Source organism: Schistocerca nitens, chromosome 5 (genome assembly GCF_023898315.1).
Source record: "Schistocerca nitens isolate TAMUIC-IGC-003100 chromosome 5, iqSchNite1.1, whole genome shotgun sequence".
NCBI lineage: Eukaryota > Metazoa > Arthropoda > Insecta > Orthoptera > Acrididae > Schistocerca > Schistocerca nitens.
The window spans coordinates 170,262,248-170,279,926 of record NC_064618.1 but is presented as its reverse complement, the minus strand read 5'-3'; the positions used below and the strand labels follow the sequence as shown (position 1 = coordinate 170,279,926).

Genomic DNA, 17,679 nt, shown 5'->3' with positions numbered 1-17,679 from the left:
GCTGTTATCAAATACTGTGAACATGGAAGCCTTATCTACAGTATGCAAAGCAATCATCTATAAATGTACTGTTCATCATAATTGGGGCTGTGTACAGTGGACTGTCCTTTTTACAAATGAGTCTCATTACCCTTCGTCATGTAGCCAACATTTGTGAAAGGTGCATGACTTCCGCCAAATTAATCTCTGTGTGTGATGCATTATATCTTAGGGTGTATGACAGAACTCCATGCCTTTTCATGTGGAACTGTGACTGTGCAACTCTACAATGATAAATGCTCCTAAAACCTTTACCCCAGACCAAAAGGTAATGCACAATTTCTTCTTACATGATAAAATGCTCACCCATTCAGGTCTTGTGTCATAACTACTTTAAACAGCAAAAAATTCACTGTGTGAAGTGGCCAGCTCCGTTTCCTGATCTGAATTCCATTGTGTGTGTATGTGTAATTTTATGTGTCTTCTTATGGAAACTATTTTGGTCCCCATGTTTCACTTTGTGTTTCCACTGTACACTGAACCAACACACTGAAAACTGGAAACACACACACACACACACACACACACACACACACACACACACACACATCGTCCAGTCACAAATAAAAATAAATCACTTCATAGCAGTAATTGTAATGGTTGGCAAATTTTGTTTTTACAGTGTGTTATATGCAGATAATACTTTTTCTTTGATATCCAAACTTCTTTAATCCCACATTGTACTATTTCATAATACAGACAACTCTGGCTAAAAATAGGTAACATAAAATCAGTCTATAGTTAAGTTTCAGTACTCTTCCTTCAGTTTTCCAGGAATATTAAAAAACAATCAATATTTATTTTCTGTTTTGTAGTGCACCATAAATTCTAACAACATTAAAACAAATATTTTTGTAACTTAATTATAGTTTTGTATTACAAAATCATAACAACATTGAGCACTCAGATGTAACAGTTACAGAAATGTGAGCATGGAAAGTAAAATTAATAACCTCAGTCCTGTTTCATTTATTTGAAGTTTCCCACACTTACTCTGCACTAGTACACGCAGGTATTTATTAGATGCTTACACTTTGTTACAGATGCATGAAAACAGTTAAATTATCATTCACAGGATACTTAGGTGGCTGCCATAAGAACTGAAATGTTATTGGTTTAAACACAGAAAAACTTTAAAACATGTTTCGGTGATTTTTATCATTAATGAGCAACTGTATAACATTCCTATATTTTATAAAAATTACTCTCAAGAGATAATAAATGCACTGTCTAAGAACAACAGCTGCATTGACATTACAAAATTCATATGGCACATTTCATTCACCACTTATAAAAGTTTAATAGTTCACTTTTACAGGGTTATTGTCTTAAAAATTTATAATAATTATGTAACATAAGTTGTAGATGTCACTAAAAAATAAATGCAATACAATGTTTTAATGTTTCAATTTGACACTTCCATTTAAAACAGTCCTTGAATTTCTCCTGTCTCAGTGTTTAGGTCCATATCATATATGTTTGGTCTCGTTCCCAATCCTGGCATTTTTGATATCTGCAAAGAAGCAGTAACACAGATTTCATTAGCTGCAACAGAATGATTCCATCTGAGATTTTATAATCTGATGATACACTGTTGGAAGCAAGCTATCTCTCATGACACTGTGGGTCAAATGTTCTTTCAACCTATGAAATACATTGCTGTTGGTTATGAGCAATTGAGAGACCCATCTTGTGCACACCCTCCGATATGCTAACTTTTTGGTCAAAGTCCTATGACTCACTCCCATGTCATTCTTTGTTGTTAATTTCAGTATGACTAGCTGAAAACTTCCTCTACCACTAATCAGGGTTGTTGACAATAGTGCATAAATTTTAATACGTTTCTTTCAGTTTTGGGGAAATTTTGATAGGCTTAATGTCTTTGAAATTATACAGTCATAAAAAAAACACGAAAAAGTGGCTGCATTAGCTTAATAGCTGGAGGTAGTGGCAAATGGGACCTCTGTTACATGAATAATTTACCTCCCATCCCAGCACTTTGTAGACATTATTTTTGGGACTGGCCTTGTATTTAGATCAAAGAAAGGGCGATAACTAGGTAAAATCAATATCTGTATCAAAATAACAAAGTGATTAACAGCAAACCCTGTTAAGGATGGAAGACAGCAATGCTATCCGTTCACTGTCACCTACATGCTCACTATAGCTATGGCAGCAACAGCCATGTGATTCCAGTCTGAATACATTCACAATGAGGTTTCTAATCCACAAGTCACAGTAAACAAATAATTTTAATATTTGCTTTTGTTTTCTATCTGGCTTCACAATGAGGTATGTCTTGCAATAGTTGATTGAAACAATAGTCACCACACAATAGTGGTTAAAAGATATTCCAGCAGTTGAAAGAATATGTGAATTTTAAAAGCAAAAGTCTAGACATGGTAAGTAATTTCTAAGTTTTTCTTACCTCTCCAACAACAGGGACAACAAATCCTGCTCCAGCTGATGCAAATACATCTGTTACAGGAAGAACAAAGCCAGTAGGTGCACCTTTGACAGTTGGATCTCCAGTCAAAGACAACGATGTTTTGGCCATGCACAATGGCAGTTTATCGTAGCCCTGAAAATTTTTAAATGTAATAAACATGTAGTGCTTTTTTTCAGAAAGTTTTGTTGAAAGTCTCATATATTGACAAAATATATATAATAACTTCAGAGAGACTTTGTTCTCATATCCTGAATAAGAGAGTAGAGTAACTACCTTATTCTTTATATTATAACTCAACTCATTTTTTTCCACACAACCACTCAACATTCTTCATTCTACAATTTTTAGCTATTTTCTCTCAGGTGTCTCAATCTTCAATTGATGAAATAGTTATTTCTAAAATATTGTAAATAAATCTGTCAGTTTTTCATTCATCTTATTGATGTTTCATTTTTCAACCAGTGCACTGAAGACTGAATCATCCATTTGCAAAACATCAAGGCCACTCATAGAACAAATGGAATAGTACAGTCATTCTTCACTGAGTAAAACACGTACAGCATAAACTAAAATGCAAGTCTTAAATAAAACAATTTATTCCTGATATGTGGCTGGGTGGTCATGTTGATATGTAGACCAGCACTCTGGCCACTGTTACAAGTGGCTGAACTGTTGCTATATACAACACAATGACACATTCATATACCCGGAAAAGTTTTACTGAAGACGACAACTATGGATACCTACATTCTTTCATGGAAAGCAACTACTTGCCTTTAAATGTAGCACTTAAAAATAAATTCTCATCACAATACTGTGTCTTCAAATTCCGTTTACAGAAATACAGTTTTTTTGAGATAGTTGGTGAATGACAATCTGTTTGAAATCCGTGATTGCATCGGTGCCCACCACAGTGTTTAGGTCAATACCACAGACATTTACCAAACCTAATGGACATGCTGCAGATATGCCAAAACCTTTCGTAACCTACTGTCTGACATTGCCCATGTAGACTAGTGGCACAATGATGCACAAGAACTCATTGGTACTTTCATGAAACGTGTATTAAGCAGATTGGATACAGTGTTGCCTGCCCGTATTGGACACATCACACCATAGTGCAGTGTTCCATTTGCAAAATAATTTTATTTTCATATCTTGTTGCCTATGAGTTTTATAGGTTTTGTACATAGAGACGTAACAATCTTCCACTATACCTGAAAGCCAGTGGCAACTTAAGATAATACATTCTGGGTTTTTACAAATTTTTAGATCCAGATAAATTTGTGAGTGTGAAATTAATAGCATCTGCTGTATAACAGTTATGCTTATCAATAAGTTTATACAACTACCACCACTGCCAATAATAATAATAATAATATGCATAACTGTTCTGAAAAAGAAAGAACTGTTTTGTGGAATTTTGTTGTTTTGTACATAATTAAGTACAATTTAGGGCAAGAATGAAATAATATTTAAGCTTTTGCTACTCCCCATTTCATATTTTTGTGTAAGGGGAGTTTCTGTGCATTTTTATTTTTTCGGACAAAAGTACAAGATCCTTAACATATGTATTAATCCACGAATTAACTTCCGGGACATTCTTACATTGCACCTACACAACAACTTACACTTATTATATACTTCTTCCTAAATGTTCACTTGTAAGGACGCTTATTTGATTTCATTGCTTTCTGGATCAACGGATCTGGTCTGGGAGGCTTTACTTCCTTTGTGACTAACTTATTCGGGTAATTCTTCTTTCTGTTAGCACAAACAGATTCAACAGAGTTCATGCTGACACAGCAAACGAAAGCAGATTCCAGCACAGCAAACAACCAACTCCAAACTGTTGGTTGTGGAAATGATTAAATTCGGGTAGTAATGTCTACCAGCATGGTCACTTGAGTACAATACAAATGAGGCACTGAGAACCATAAGGACCCAAAGCACATATTTTAAGTGAACATCAGACAAAAAAGTAAGATAGCTTTTTGTGAATACTTACATACACTAAAGTACCAAATAAACTGAGTGCAGATTTTCCCTGTATGACGTTTTCACGAGTGTACTATGAATTATCAGGAATCTGGTAAAACATCAAATCTCTGACATCACTGTGGCCAGGGTGTGTGTGTGTGTGTGGGGGGGGGGGGGGGGGGGAACAAACACTGCAAGAAAAGGACAAATGAAAACTGAAGAGAATCATTCAATGTGACATAAGTGCAACCCTTCCATAAATTGCTGCAGATTTCAATGCTGGGCCATCAACAAGTGTCAGCATGCGAAGCATTCCACAAAACATCAGCAATATGGGCTTTCAGAGCCAAAGGCCCACTTGTGTACCCTTGATGACTGCATGACACAAAGCTTCATGCAACGCCTGGGCCTGTCAACACCGACATTGGACTGTTGATGACTGGAAACATGTTGCCTGGTTGGACAAGTCTCATTTCAAATTGTATCGAGTGGATAGACAAGTACAGGTAGGGAGACAACCTCATGAATCCAGTGGACCCTGCATGTCAGCAGCAGACTGTTCAAGCTGGTTGAGGCTCTTTAATGGTGTGGGCGCGTGCAGTAGGAGTGATTTGGGACCCCTGATATGTGCAGATACAACTCTGACAGGTCGAACGTACATAAGCCTCGTGGCTGATCACCTGCATCCATTCATGTCCATTGTGCATCCTGACGGGTTTGGGTAATTCCAGCAGGACAATGTTACACACCAAACATCCAGAATTGCTACAGAGTGGCTTCAGGAACACTCTTCTGAGTTTAAACGCTTCCGCTGGCCACCAAACTCCCCCGACATGAACATTTTGAGCATATCTGGTAGGCCTTGCAACGTACTGTTCGGAAGAGATCTCCACCCACTCATACGCTTACGGATTTATGGACATCCCTGCAGGCTTCATGGTGTCAATTCCCTCCTATACTACTTCAGACATAGTCGAGTCCATGCCACATCATGTTGCGGCACTTGTGCATCCTCCCACTGGCCCTACACAATAGTAGGCAGGTGTACCAGTTTCTTTGGCTCTTCAGTGTGGAGCTACACCACAGATAAACCTGACTCGCCATAAGACCAACAGATTTCAGAAGCAGGAATAAATGCTACTATCCCAGAATCAATGCCTCAAACGGATTACTGTATGGTAAAATTCAATACTTAATATACTACAACGCATTCAGAAACCCACAAAATAGGTTTTTCTGTCAGTATAAATGTAATGTATATGGACATTTGATCTAATTTTACTATATAGTGAGTGAATTGGCATATCAGAGTAGTGTGCTGTCGTCTAGCAGTATTTATGCCATGCGAATGGCGATAAAAGTCTGCTGCAGTGTGCTATCACCTGGTGGCATGGAGGTAAACTTGAAGTTGAGTAGTAAGGGCTAGCTGTGCATGCCATGAATGTTGCACGTTGTTTATCAAATCCGTACGTATTTGGCCCATAGGGCAATTGCATCACACCAGTTTCACATGTGCAAAAGCTCCTTAAAATGTGCACAACTGAAAGTGTGCTCACAACCCTGATGCATCATCCACGAAGTATCAACTGTGGTGCAGCGATTGCAGCTGAATGAACAAGTTGCCGGCCAACCATGTCCTAAACATGTTTGATGGGTAACATGCCAGGCAAACAGGCAGGCCAGGGAAACAGTGGTACCCATCATTCTTCAAAGAAGGCTAGCACATTCCTCACCACATGCGGTAGGGTATTGTCCTGCTGAAATATGGCACATGGAGCAGCCTGCAGGAGGAGCAGTGCCTCAGGCTGTAAAACCTCCCTGATGTTCAGATTGCCTCAAGACATAGGAGGCCAGATTGCATGTTATAGGCAATGGTGCCCCAAATCATCACACTTGATATTTGTTCGCTATGCCACTCAACAATATAGTCTGCCCGATTGTGTTCACCATGACGGTGTCCAAATTGTGCAACCATCACTGTAGGGCAAGTTGAAGTGGGATTTATCCAAAAACACTACATTTTGCCACTCAGTACACCAGTGACAGCATTCACATGCCCATTGCAGTCTGTGGTTTTTGTGGTTTCTGGTCAATGGAAGCCGACGCATCATGCATGCCACCAGTTTAGCCCACAGAATATGTCATCAATCCATTGAAACAGACATGTCCACACTCGTTGCAGTGCTCCAGTGTCATGCCAACACTGTGGACAAAGCTGTTTGTCTGTTATGGCCAAGCAGACAAGATGGTGGTCATCTCAGTGTTCTGGGCACATTGTGTCATCCAGTCACAGATGTGTATGGCCCTTTCTCTCCATGGGTTCCACATATGCCTCACTGTTCAAGCAGCGTGCCCTGTATAAGCTGCAATATCATGGAATGACAGACCCACCACAAGAGACCAATCGTTCTGCCCCATTTGAACACAATCACATGCCGGTCTTCCACCCTGTCATGTCAGCAAGGCATAGTGCCACTTGGTTACACATTTCCACTTCATATGACAGCTCTGCACTGACTGAGCATTGCATAAAACTGACGTTTCTGGCCATATATAAGAGGTTGCTGTTGGGCCTATGTGCATGCTACATCTCTGCCATCTGAATCACTCATTATGGTTCCACTGTTATATATGTTGTCTTATTGTAGCATGTTGTAGACCATTTCTATTGAGTGTTTCACTTTTTACAAAGAGTAGTGTGGTTTTTAAAGCTCAGAACATTAAAGTCTCTTGAGGCAGAGACTGCAACCAGCAACAAATGCCTTTAAAAAGCTAGGAGTACTAGTCTTATAGTTAGTAATGCATCCCATTAAGGTAAGTATTAGTCATCCTTCCTGTAACTTAAACAAAAATGCATGCTAAGAAATGCTACATCTGGTTATGCAATTGTCTCTCATTTTTGTGACTTTCCATGCGGATCACAGCACAACGTCAAATTTGTACATTAACAATTTTGAAATTATATATAATACAAATAGAACTTGAAACTAAACAAAAATAATCAATTTTTGAAAATATAATGTACTCGGATAGATAAAAAACTACTCAACAAGTGGCCACAGGAGAACACGCAAGTAAAGGTACTGAAATTTGCAAGCTTTTGGAGTCAGAGGCCCTTTCTTATAGCCCATAGGTTGAAGGGAAAGGAAGAGGAGTGAAAGAAAAGGACTGGTGAGGTTTAGGAAATGGGGAGAGATTGGAACAGTTATTCTGATCCCTGGGTCAGAGGAGACTTGTGAGACGAAATGAGACTGAAAGACAGACTGTTAGGAACTCTATGGGATGAGATTTGAAAACCTGAGAGCTTAAGGATAGAATTTAGGATCATAAGAAACACACGAGTACTGACAAAACATCGCACAAGAGTTAATAAGAGGGGAAAGTTTAGTGCAGTAGGAAAGTTAAGTGCATTATACATGGTAGACAGGTGAAGGGGACAATGAATATAAAGATCAGAAAATAAAAGATATAGAGAACTAAAGGGGGTGAAGAAAAGAAATAGTTACTGAAAAGAATTGCTGAGACAGTAACGTAAATTTATGCTAGGTGGGTGGCGAGAACCAAGGACATGTAGTGCCAGTTCCCATCTGGATAGTTACGAGAAACTGATATATCAGGGGGGAGAATTCAGATGGCTAGTGTGGCAAAACAGGCACTGATGTCATGACCGCACTACTGTAGAACATGCTCTGCAGCAGAATACTGTGTGTTGCCAGTATACACTTTTGGTCTTTGCCCATTCAACGTAATTGATAACTTGGTGTTACCCACCAAGTTACAAAGTTAGGACCAACTGGCACAGACTATGTATACTGGCAACACAAAATATCTTGTTGCAGAGCATGCTTCACAACAAGGTACTTATGACCTCAGTGCCTGTTTCACCACACATGCCAACAGAATTCTCCCTGCTGATATCAGTTTCTCAGAACTCCACAGGCGGGAACTGGCATTACATGTCCTTGGTTGTTCCCACTCACCTGGCCTACATTGGTGTTAATTTCCTCGTTCTCGGCATTTCTTTCCAGTAGCTATTCCTTTCCGTTGCTCCCTTTCACTTTTCTATACCTTATTTTCTTATCTGTCTATTTTTCCTCACCTGCCTTCCTCCTCACTCCACCTGTCTACCATGTATCATGCACTTAGCTTTCCCCTCTTATTAACTCTTGTGTGACATTTTGTCAGTAAGCTGTGTCTTGCTTACCACCTCATTGTCATCCTTTAAGTTCTCAGGTTTTCAAAAATCATTTGATGCAGTCCCCAGTCAGTCAGTCTTCCCTTCTCATCCTGTCTGGTAAGTCTCCTCTGACCTAAGGTTCTGAACGACTTTCCCTATTTCCTAAACCTCTCCAGTTATTTTCTGTCAGCCTCCTTCCTTTCCCTTCAGCCCTTCCTCCAAAATAAGGTGCCACTGGCTCCAAAAGCTCACACATTTTCGTAACTGTTATGTCTGTTTTTTCCTGCCACTGCTTTGTGAGTAAATTTTCTCTATCTAGTTACACTACACTATTTGATCAAAAGTATCTGGACACTTCCCAAAACATACATTTTTCATATTAGGTGCATTGTGTTGCCACCTACTGCCAGTTACTCCATATCAGCAACCTCAGTAGTAATTAGACATCGTGAGAGAGCAGAATGCGGCTCTCCACGGAACTCACGGAGTTTGAATGTGGTCAGGTGATTGGTTGTCATTTGGTCAAATGTCTGTACCTGAGATTTCCACACTCCTAAACATCCCTAGGTCCACTGTTTCTGATGTGATAGAGAAGTGTAAATGTGAAGGGACATGTGCAGCACAAAAGCATACAGGCCGACATCATCTGTTGAATGACAGAGACCGCTGGCATTGAAGAGGGTCGTAATGTGTAATAAGCAGATATCTATGCAGACCATCAAACATGAATTCCAAATTGTATCAGAATCCACTGCAAGTACTATAACAGTTAGGCAGGAGGTGGGAAAACTTTGATTTCATGGTTGAGCAGCTGCTTATAAGCCACACACCAAGCCGGTAAATGCCAAACGACACCTCGCTTGGTGTAAGGATCGTAAACATTGGATGATTGAACAGTGGAAAAACATTGTGTGGAGTGATGAGTCATGGCACACAATGTGGCCATCTGATGGCAGGGTATAGGTATGGCGAATTCCAGCGTGTGTAGTGCCAACAGTAAAATTCGGAGGCAGTGGTGTTATGGTGTGGTCGTGTTTTTCATGGAGAGGGTTTCACCCCTTGTTGTTTTGCATGGCACTATCACAGCACAGGCCTACATTGATGTTTTAAGCACCTTGTTGCTTCCCGCTGTTGAAGATCAATTCGAGGATGGCAATTGCATCTTTCAACACGATCGATCACCTGTTCATAATGCACGGGCTGTGGCAGAGTGGTTACACAACAATAACACCCCTGTAATGGGCTGGCCTGCACAGAGTCCTGACCTGAATCCTATAGAACACATTTGGGATGATTTGGAATGCAAACTTCGTGCCAGACCTCACCAACTGACGTTGATACCTCTCCTCAGTGCAGCACTCCATGAAGAATGGGCTGTGATTCCCCAAGAAACCTTCCCGCATCTGATTGAACACATTTCTGCAAGAGTGGAAGCTGTCATTAAGGCTAAGGGTGGGCCATATTGAATTCCAGCATTACCAATGGAGGGCACCACAAACTTTTAAGTCATTTTCAGCCAAGTGCCCGGATACTTTTGATCACATATTTTATATTTTCAAAAATTGGTCTGCTTTACCTAGAACTGAGCATAGATGATTGTTCCATTCCTACAAATTGTTACACCCATGTATTTGTAGTAGTTGCATGATTCCAGTAATGACTCATTGATAATGTAGTCATACAAGACTGTGTAATATTTATTTATTTATTTTTTATTTCTTTATTTTGAGTGTTTCAATTGAGCTGGTAGCCTTTGCGACACTTTGAAATGTTATCAATATGACACTGAATATTTGTGCAGCTTTTATGACATGTCTTCAGGGCTTGGCTTTACCTGAGTTTTTTGTTCTCAGTTTGTGATAGTTTATTTGTGAGGACTTTCTGTAAATATATAAGAGTCTTGTGATAGCAGTTATCAGAAGTGTCTACAAACAGCAGCGTGAGTGTACCTGTGAGAGCTGAGAGATCAATCTCCGCAAGGTTTTTCTGTCCTGGTTCCATATGTGAAGGGAGAGGTTGCAATGGAAGAGTGTCGGGCTGCAGCTGCACTTTTAATAGCAAGAAAACATAAACAACCATATTCATGTTGGATAAGAGAGTGGCTCAGGCAATAGGACGATTTTTTTGAGCATGCAGGAATCTCATTGTAGAGCTTGTGATAAAAAATCCACAAAAATATCAAAATTCATGAGAACAACAGTTACAGCAGTGGAGATGGAAGAAATACCTTTTGTAATTGTAACCAAAATAGTCAATTTACACACTATAAAGCATAAATCCATTAGTGTTAGAGACACGCAAATATTTCTAGCATCAGCTACATTTATTCTCTTTAATATTTGGCAAAGAAACAATTATGATGAAATAACATTACGCCAAATTCATCGTGATATCTATAGATGTTCAAAAGTCAAATAGGGCGAACATCTGATAAATGAAACATTCCTGGATATACATTTATTTGAACTGACTTAAGGAACCACTCATGAATTCCTAAGGTCTGTTCTTCAACAGCCAGTACAATAATATAATCAATAAATACCATGTCATGAAAAATTATTGCTTCAAGTTAAATGGCAATTTTGTGAGTTCCAAAATGATTACAGCTATTTTCAAACATAACTTCACTTTTTTCTCTATGCTAATTAATCTCTGTTATAAAACCGTAAAACTACTTTGCCTTATTTCTTGAATTGTGGGTATTCCAGTAAATTTCTTCTGCAGAGATTAAAAATTGTAGCCATTTCAGCCAACAAACTTTGCTTCTGATCTCAGTTCTTGTAGTCCAGTAACTGTACATTGCAAGATGCTGGCCTTTCTTTGTGCAAACCAATGTACAAACTAATTAAATGCACAACTTCATCCTTGAGTCCAATTCCTGACAGCTTTCTTCATTGCTTTTTTTCCCTTCACATTGCTGCCTTTCACTCACAGTGCATATCCATCGTGACAGTACACTCAACTGTCGCAATAATGCTAGTACACATTCATAAAGTGGCTTATTTTAGTGTTGATGTGGTGCAGTGTGTAGCGTGATAGTCTTTCATTCATATTTCCATATTAACATGGAATTGAGTCTCTTCAGTGATTTTTTTATTTTCATTTGTTAATAATAAGGTCACGATGTTTTTACATTTTATATTCTGTGTAGTATTGTTTAAGTACAGATTATTCATTTAGGAGGTAAAATGAGCTATTTCATCACTCAGAAATTTGCAACAGCCATATATTATGGCTCAAAACAAGCAGTTTTGCGGGTAATTCGATTTGATGTATGCATGAGTATGGCAAAATATATTATTAACATGTGGTAGTGTACAAACTGTGACATATGGTAAAAATCTGGGATGCAATAAGGCCACTCAGCACTCTACGAATACTCCTAGCTCTCCCAACAAAGACAGTATAGTTTTTCGTCTCTGAGAACTTCGGTGAGCAGCTCTCGAGAGATGGAGGTTGCCATGTACAGGAGAGGTCTAAACCACAGACCATGACTATGTGAAGCAAGGTGTCCATGCAAAAGATTTTCACTCTCAGAGAGCTTTTGTGAGTAATATGCGTTGCGTAAACTGCACCAAGAGTCAGCTCAACAGCAGTGTCAGAGAGTTGGGCAAGGTTTCTGATAGCCCTACTCTCTCATGTAGGTGGCAACCTCTGTCTTTCGTGAGCTGCTCATAAAAGCCCTCAGACAAGGAAAACTATATCGGCATTGTTGGAAGAGCTGAAAGTCCTTGGAGAATACTGAGCAGCGATATTGCATCCCTAAATTGTGCCACATTTCAAAGTATTACACCTTGGTAATATACTTTACCACACTTGTGTACTCATTAAATAAAAGTACCCCTGAAACTGCTTGTCTTCAGCTGTAATATGTGGCTGTGGCATGCTTCTGAGTGAAGAAATCACCCGTTTTACCTCCTAAATTAACATCACAAGCAGTTAGCCAATTTCAAAAGTTCTAGACTTAAACAATACTACGCAGCAAATAACTTATAAAAACATCATAGATGTATTACATACGATCAACAAATGCAAATTAAAAAACAAAAATCACTGATGATACTCAGTTCCATGTTAATATGAACATGTGAATGTTAATATGTGCTATGCACTGCACCACATCAACAGATCACAGTATCAATGTATACTGGTTTTGTCAGTACAGTTGAGGCTACTGTGAGTGAATGTCAGTGATGTGTCACAAAAAATATAATGAAGAAAGTCGCCAGGAAGTGGACTCAGGATGAAGTTGTGTATTTAATTAGCTTAGAAGAGGAAAGACCAGCATTATAGAATGTACAGTTACTGGACGACAGTAACTGAGACAAGAAGCAAAGTTTGTTGGCTGAAATTTCTACAGTTTTTTTAACGCCCCCAAAGAAGAAATTTACCAGAATATCCACAATTCACAGAATCATGTCAATTGGTTTTACAGCATGGATTAATTAACATAGAGAAAGAAATGAAGTTTGACAGCACCGGTAATCATCATGGAACTCACAAAACTGTCATTTAACTTCAACCAATACAGCTGTATGTACAATTTTATGAGACATAGTATGTATTGATTATATTATTATACCAAGTGTTGAAGAAAAGACCTTCAGGAATACACAAGTGGTTCCCTAAGCCATACAAGTAAAGACATTCAAATAATTGTGTGTCCAGAAATGTTTCATTTATTAGATATTTGCCATATTTGGCTTTTGAATGTCTATAGTATCAAGATGAAATTGGTGTAATGGCATTGCATCGTAATGATTACTTTACAAAATATTAAAGAGAATAAACATAGCTGATGCTACAAATACACTCCTGGAAATGGAAAAAAGAACACATTGACACCGGTGTGTCAGACCCACCATACTTGCTCCGGACACTGCGAGAGGGCTGTACAAGCAATGATCACACGCACGGCACAGCGGACACACCAGGAACCGCGGTGTTGGCCGTCGAATGGCGCTAGCTGCGCAGCATTTGTGCACCGCCGCCGTCAGTGTCAGCCAGTTTGCCGTGGCATACGGAGCTCCATCGCAGTCTTTAACACTGGTAGCATGCCGCGACAGCGTGGACGTGAACCGTATGTGCAGTTGACGGACTTTGAGCGAGGGCGTATAGTGGGCATGCGGGAGGCCGGGTGGACGTACCGCCGAATTGCTCAACACGTGGGGCGTGAGGTCTCCACAGTACATCGATGTTGTCGCCAGTGGTCGGCGGAAGGTGCACGTGCCCGTCGACCTGGGACCGGACCGCAACGACGCACGGATGCACGCCAAGACCGTAGGATCCTACGCAGTGCCGTAGGGGACCGCACCGCCACTTCCCAGCAAATTAGGGACACTGTTGCTCCTGGGGTATCGGCGAGGACCATTCGCAACCGTCTCCATGAAACTGGGCTACGGTCCCGCACACCGTTAGGCCGTCTTCCGCTCACGCCCCAACATCGTGCAGCCTGCCTCCAGTGGTGTCGCGACAGGCGTGAATGGAGGGACGAATGGAGACGTGTCGTCTTCAGCGATGAGAGTCGCTTCTGCCTTGGTGCCAATGATGGTCGTATGCGTGTTTGGCGCCGTGCAGGTGAGCGCCACAATCAGGACTGCATACGACCGAGGCACACAGGGCCAACACCCGGCATCATGGTGTGGGGAGCGATCTCCTACACTGGCCGTACACCACTGGTGATCGTCGAGGGGACACTGAATAGTGCACGGTACATCCAAACCGTCATCGAACCCATCGTTCTACCATTCCTAGACCGGCAAGGGAACTTGCTGTTCCAACAGGACAATGCACGTCCGCATGTATCCCGTGCCACCCAACGTGCTCTAGAAGGTGTAAGTCAACTACCCTGGCCAGCAAGATCTCCGGATCTGTCCCCCATTGAGCATGTTTGGGACTGGATGAAGCGTCGTCTCACGCGGTCTGCACGTCCAGCACGAACGCTGGTCCAACTGAGGCGCCAGGTGGAAATGGCATGGCAAGCCGTTCCACAGGACTACATCCAGCATCTCTACGATCGTCTCCATGGGAGAATAGCAGCCTGCGTTGCTGCGAAAGGTGGATATACACTGTACTAGTGCCGACATTGTGCATGCTCTGTTGCCTGTGTCTATGTGCCTGTGGTTCTGTCAGTGTGATCATGTGATGTATCTGACCCCAGGAATGTGTCAATAAAGTTTCCCCTTCCTGGGACAATGAATTCACGGTGTTCTTATTTCAATTTCCAGGAGTGTATTAATGTCACAAGCAGTCTGTTTTTAACACTAATGGATCCATGTGCATAACAGAATCTAGATTGCAATTTTGGATCGTATTACAGAGTATTTGTTCCTTCCCACCACCTAAGCCACTCTCTTATCCATCAAGAACATGGTCGTTTACACTTTTTCTTTGCCATTAAAAGTATCAAAAGTGCAGCTGCAGCCTGACACACATCCATTACAACCACTTCCTTCATGTACAGAACTATGACAGCGAAATCTCATGGAGAGTGGTCTATCAGCTCTCACAGTTACTCCCACCCTGCTATGTGTAAACACTTCCAACATCTGCACTCACAAGACCCTCAGACACACACGGAAAGTATTTTCAAGGAATTATAAGACAGTAACTATCAGCTAAAATTTACCCCTGGAGTAAACAATTTTGTGAGTACTGTTCGAGCGTACCAAACTGTCGGAGAGCAAAAAACTCTCACGTGTATCCCAGCCCTGAGATCTTGACTCATTCTAGGACCCTGCGGATGAGCTAACTTTGGCCACTGTTCACATGATACGTATTACTCAAAAAAGTTCTTTGAGAGTGAAATACTCTCACATGTACATTTGGCTTTAGAGATAATTCCATCATCTGTGAAAAGTCTGAGGTTACTATTAATATAGTATTAATCCACTTAATGTTGCATGTGGATTAATACTATATTAATAGTAACCTCAGACTTTCCACAGATGCAATATCAAGTGTATTACAGAAATCAAGGAAGATATGGATGAGCTACAGATTACATTGGAGGACATAAGAAACAAAACTGAAAAATATTTCCTCCCTTTTCAGGCAGTTTCTTCCCTACTCTCTTCACATAGTCTACTAAAGATACATTCCACCTACTATTGTTTGTGCAAGATGAAACTAGTGACTGTTAATATAATAAATAAGAGGAAAAATAGCTTTTCCCACTACTTCAAAGTCTTTTGGGCAAATGAGTAATAGCTGTACACTGATCTGCTCTGGGAAAGCCAATTTTGTTCTTACTGTAGTCAATGTTGTGGCATCACCCAAACATCTGCATAAGTTTGCAGTTGGGTATTGCTATAATGCTAGTATATCATTCTGCAACACAGTTGTCGACTGTAGCAGTATAGACTAAATTGCTACAAGTTCTAGCCTAAAACAATGTTTCACAGCTAGGTATGAGAGAGGTGTGATCGCCTGTCACTACACCTTGGCCAAGCATGTATAAGAGGCTTTCAACAAGAAACAAGCTGGAGGCATAACTACAGAAACCAGTACCCGTATGTTACAAGTATTGACCCTGGCTCTTGAGACACCGGTCGCACTGTGACACAAGGTGGTGAATGGCTGTTCCAAAAATTCCCAGGGCTGCATGTTAACCAGTTCCGCACATACAGCTGGACGTCGTCGTCCAAGGTGAATTGTTTGCCCCCTCAGAGTCTTTTTAAGGGGACCAAAAATGGCAAAATCACAGGGAGATAGGTCCGGACTGTATGGAGGGTGAACGAGAACCTCGCATTTGAATTTCTGCAGGAGTGCCGCGACTGTGTTGGCATTATGAGGCTTTGCATTGTCGTGGAGCAAAATGAGCCCATCGGTGAGATTGCCTGGTCATTTTGATCTGATCGCTTGGTGAAGGGTGGTCAAGGTTTGCGCGTAATGCTGGGCTTTCACTGTTGTCCCATGCTGCAGGAAGTGAGTCAGAAGGGGGCCATCTTGGTCAAAGAAGAATATCAGCATAGGGGCAAATGATTCACCTCGGATGACAACATCCAGCTGTAAATGTGGAACTGATTAACATCGCAGCCCCGGGAGTCTTATGAAACAGCGATTCACCACCTTGTGTCACAATGGGACAAGTTTCTCAACAGCCAGAGTCAATACTTCTAACATACAGGTACTGGTTTCTGTAATTTTGCCTCTGGCTAGTTTCTTTTTGAACACCCCTTATATAAATACTTCCAGCGCATTTGCCCAGAGTAGTCTCCGTGCCAGTCATCAGTTTTGGGTGCAACAAAGCAGCTATAGCTTCATCGAGCAACACCATCTGCTAGGTGCAGCCACTGGTCTATGCATCATAATGGACACCACTGATGGTCCTGGGCTTCGAACTGCATCTGCCTACAAAGGTGGTCTGATAAGGATGGTAAATACCCATGAATAATGGCACATTTCTATTGCGCCTTAATGGCTGGTAAGCTTGATTATTCGAAGGATCATATAATTAATCTCAACAATGTACAGAATACAGTTCATTGTTGACAACCATCTGAAATGGTCAATGTGTCATTGCAACCAAAAAATAAGAAAAATGTTACTAAACATTTTCATGTGAAGGATTAAACTGACACACAAATCAAAACAGAATTGGATGAAGTTCACATGGACTCTGCAACATCATTGAAGACCATTTACTTTTGGATTAAAGAATTTAAACATGGTCAGACAAGCACCGAAGACAAAGCATTCTCCAGCCATCCAATTGAGGTCACCATAAGGAAAATCACTGACAAAATCCATGAGATGGTAATACAAAACATCAAATAAAAATTCGTGAGATTTCTGAGACTGTAGGCATCTCAACTGAGTGAGTGCATAATATCTTGCTTGGGGAACTGGCTATGAAGAAGCTGTGCATGAGATGGCATCTGTGGCTGTTCACAGTAAACCAAAAGCGCATCTGGGCACAACATTTCGATGGCTGGTGACATTTAACAGTAAACCAGAAGACTTTCTGCACCGATTTGAGACTGATGATGAAACCTGGACCCATTATTACACACCAGGGACAAAAACAGTCAAA

General features: G+C 40.7%; 1 protein-coding gene across 4 annotated transcripts in view; it reads right to left on the bottom strand.

Annotated features, from left to right (window-relative positions):
• Positions 1 to 816: 816 nt before the first annotated feature.
• The window catches only part of LOC126259245 (C-1-tetrahydrofolate synthase, cytoplasmic), a 170,769-nt gene continuing 153,906 nt past the window's right edge, over positions 817 to 17,679 (bottom strand). For all 4 annotated transcript variants that reach the window (XM_049955870.1, XM_049955869.1, XM_049955872.1 and 1 more), the window contains exons 19-20: positions 2,468 to 2,620; positions 817 to 1,552 (exon numbers count right to left, since the gene is read on the bottom strand). In XM_049955870.1, the coding sequence (XP_049811827.1) occupies positions 1,463 to 1,552; positions 2,468 to 2,620 (243 nt within the window). In that variant the 3' untranslated portion in view covers positions 817 to 1,462. The remainder of the gene's footprint in view (positions 1,553 to 2,467; positions 2,621 to 17,679) is intronic.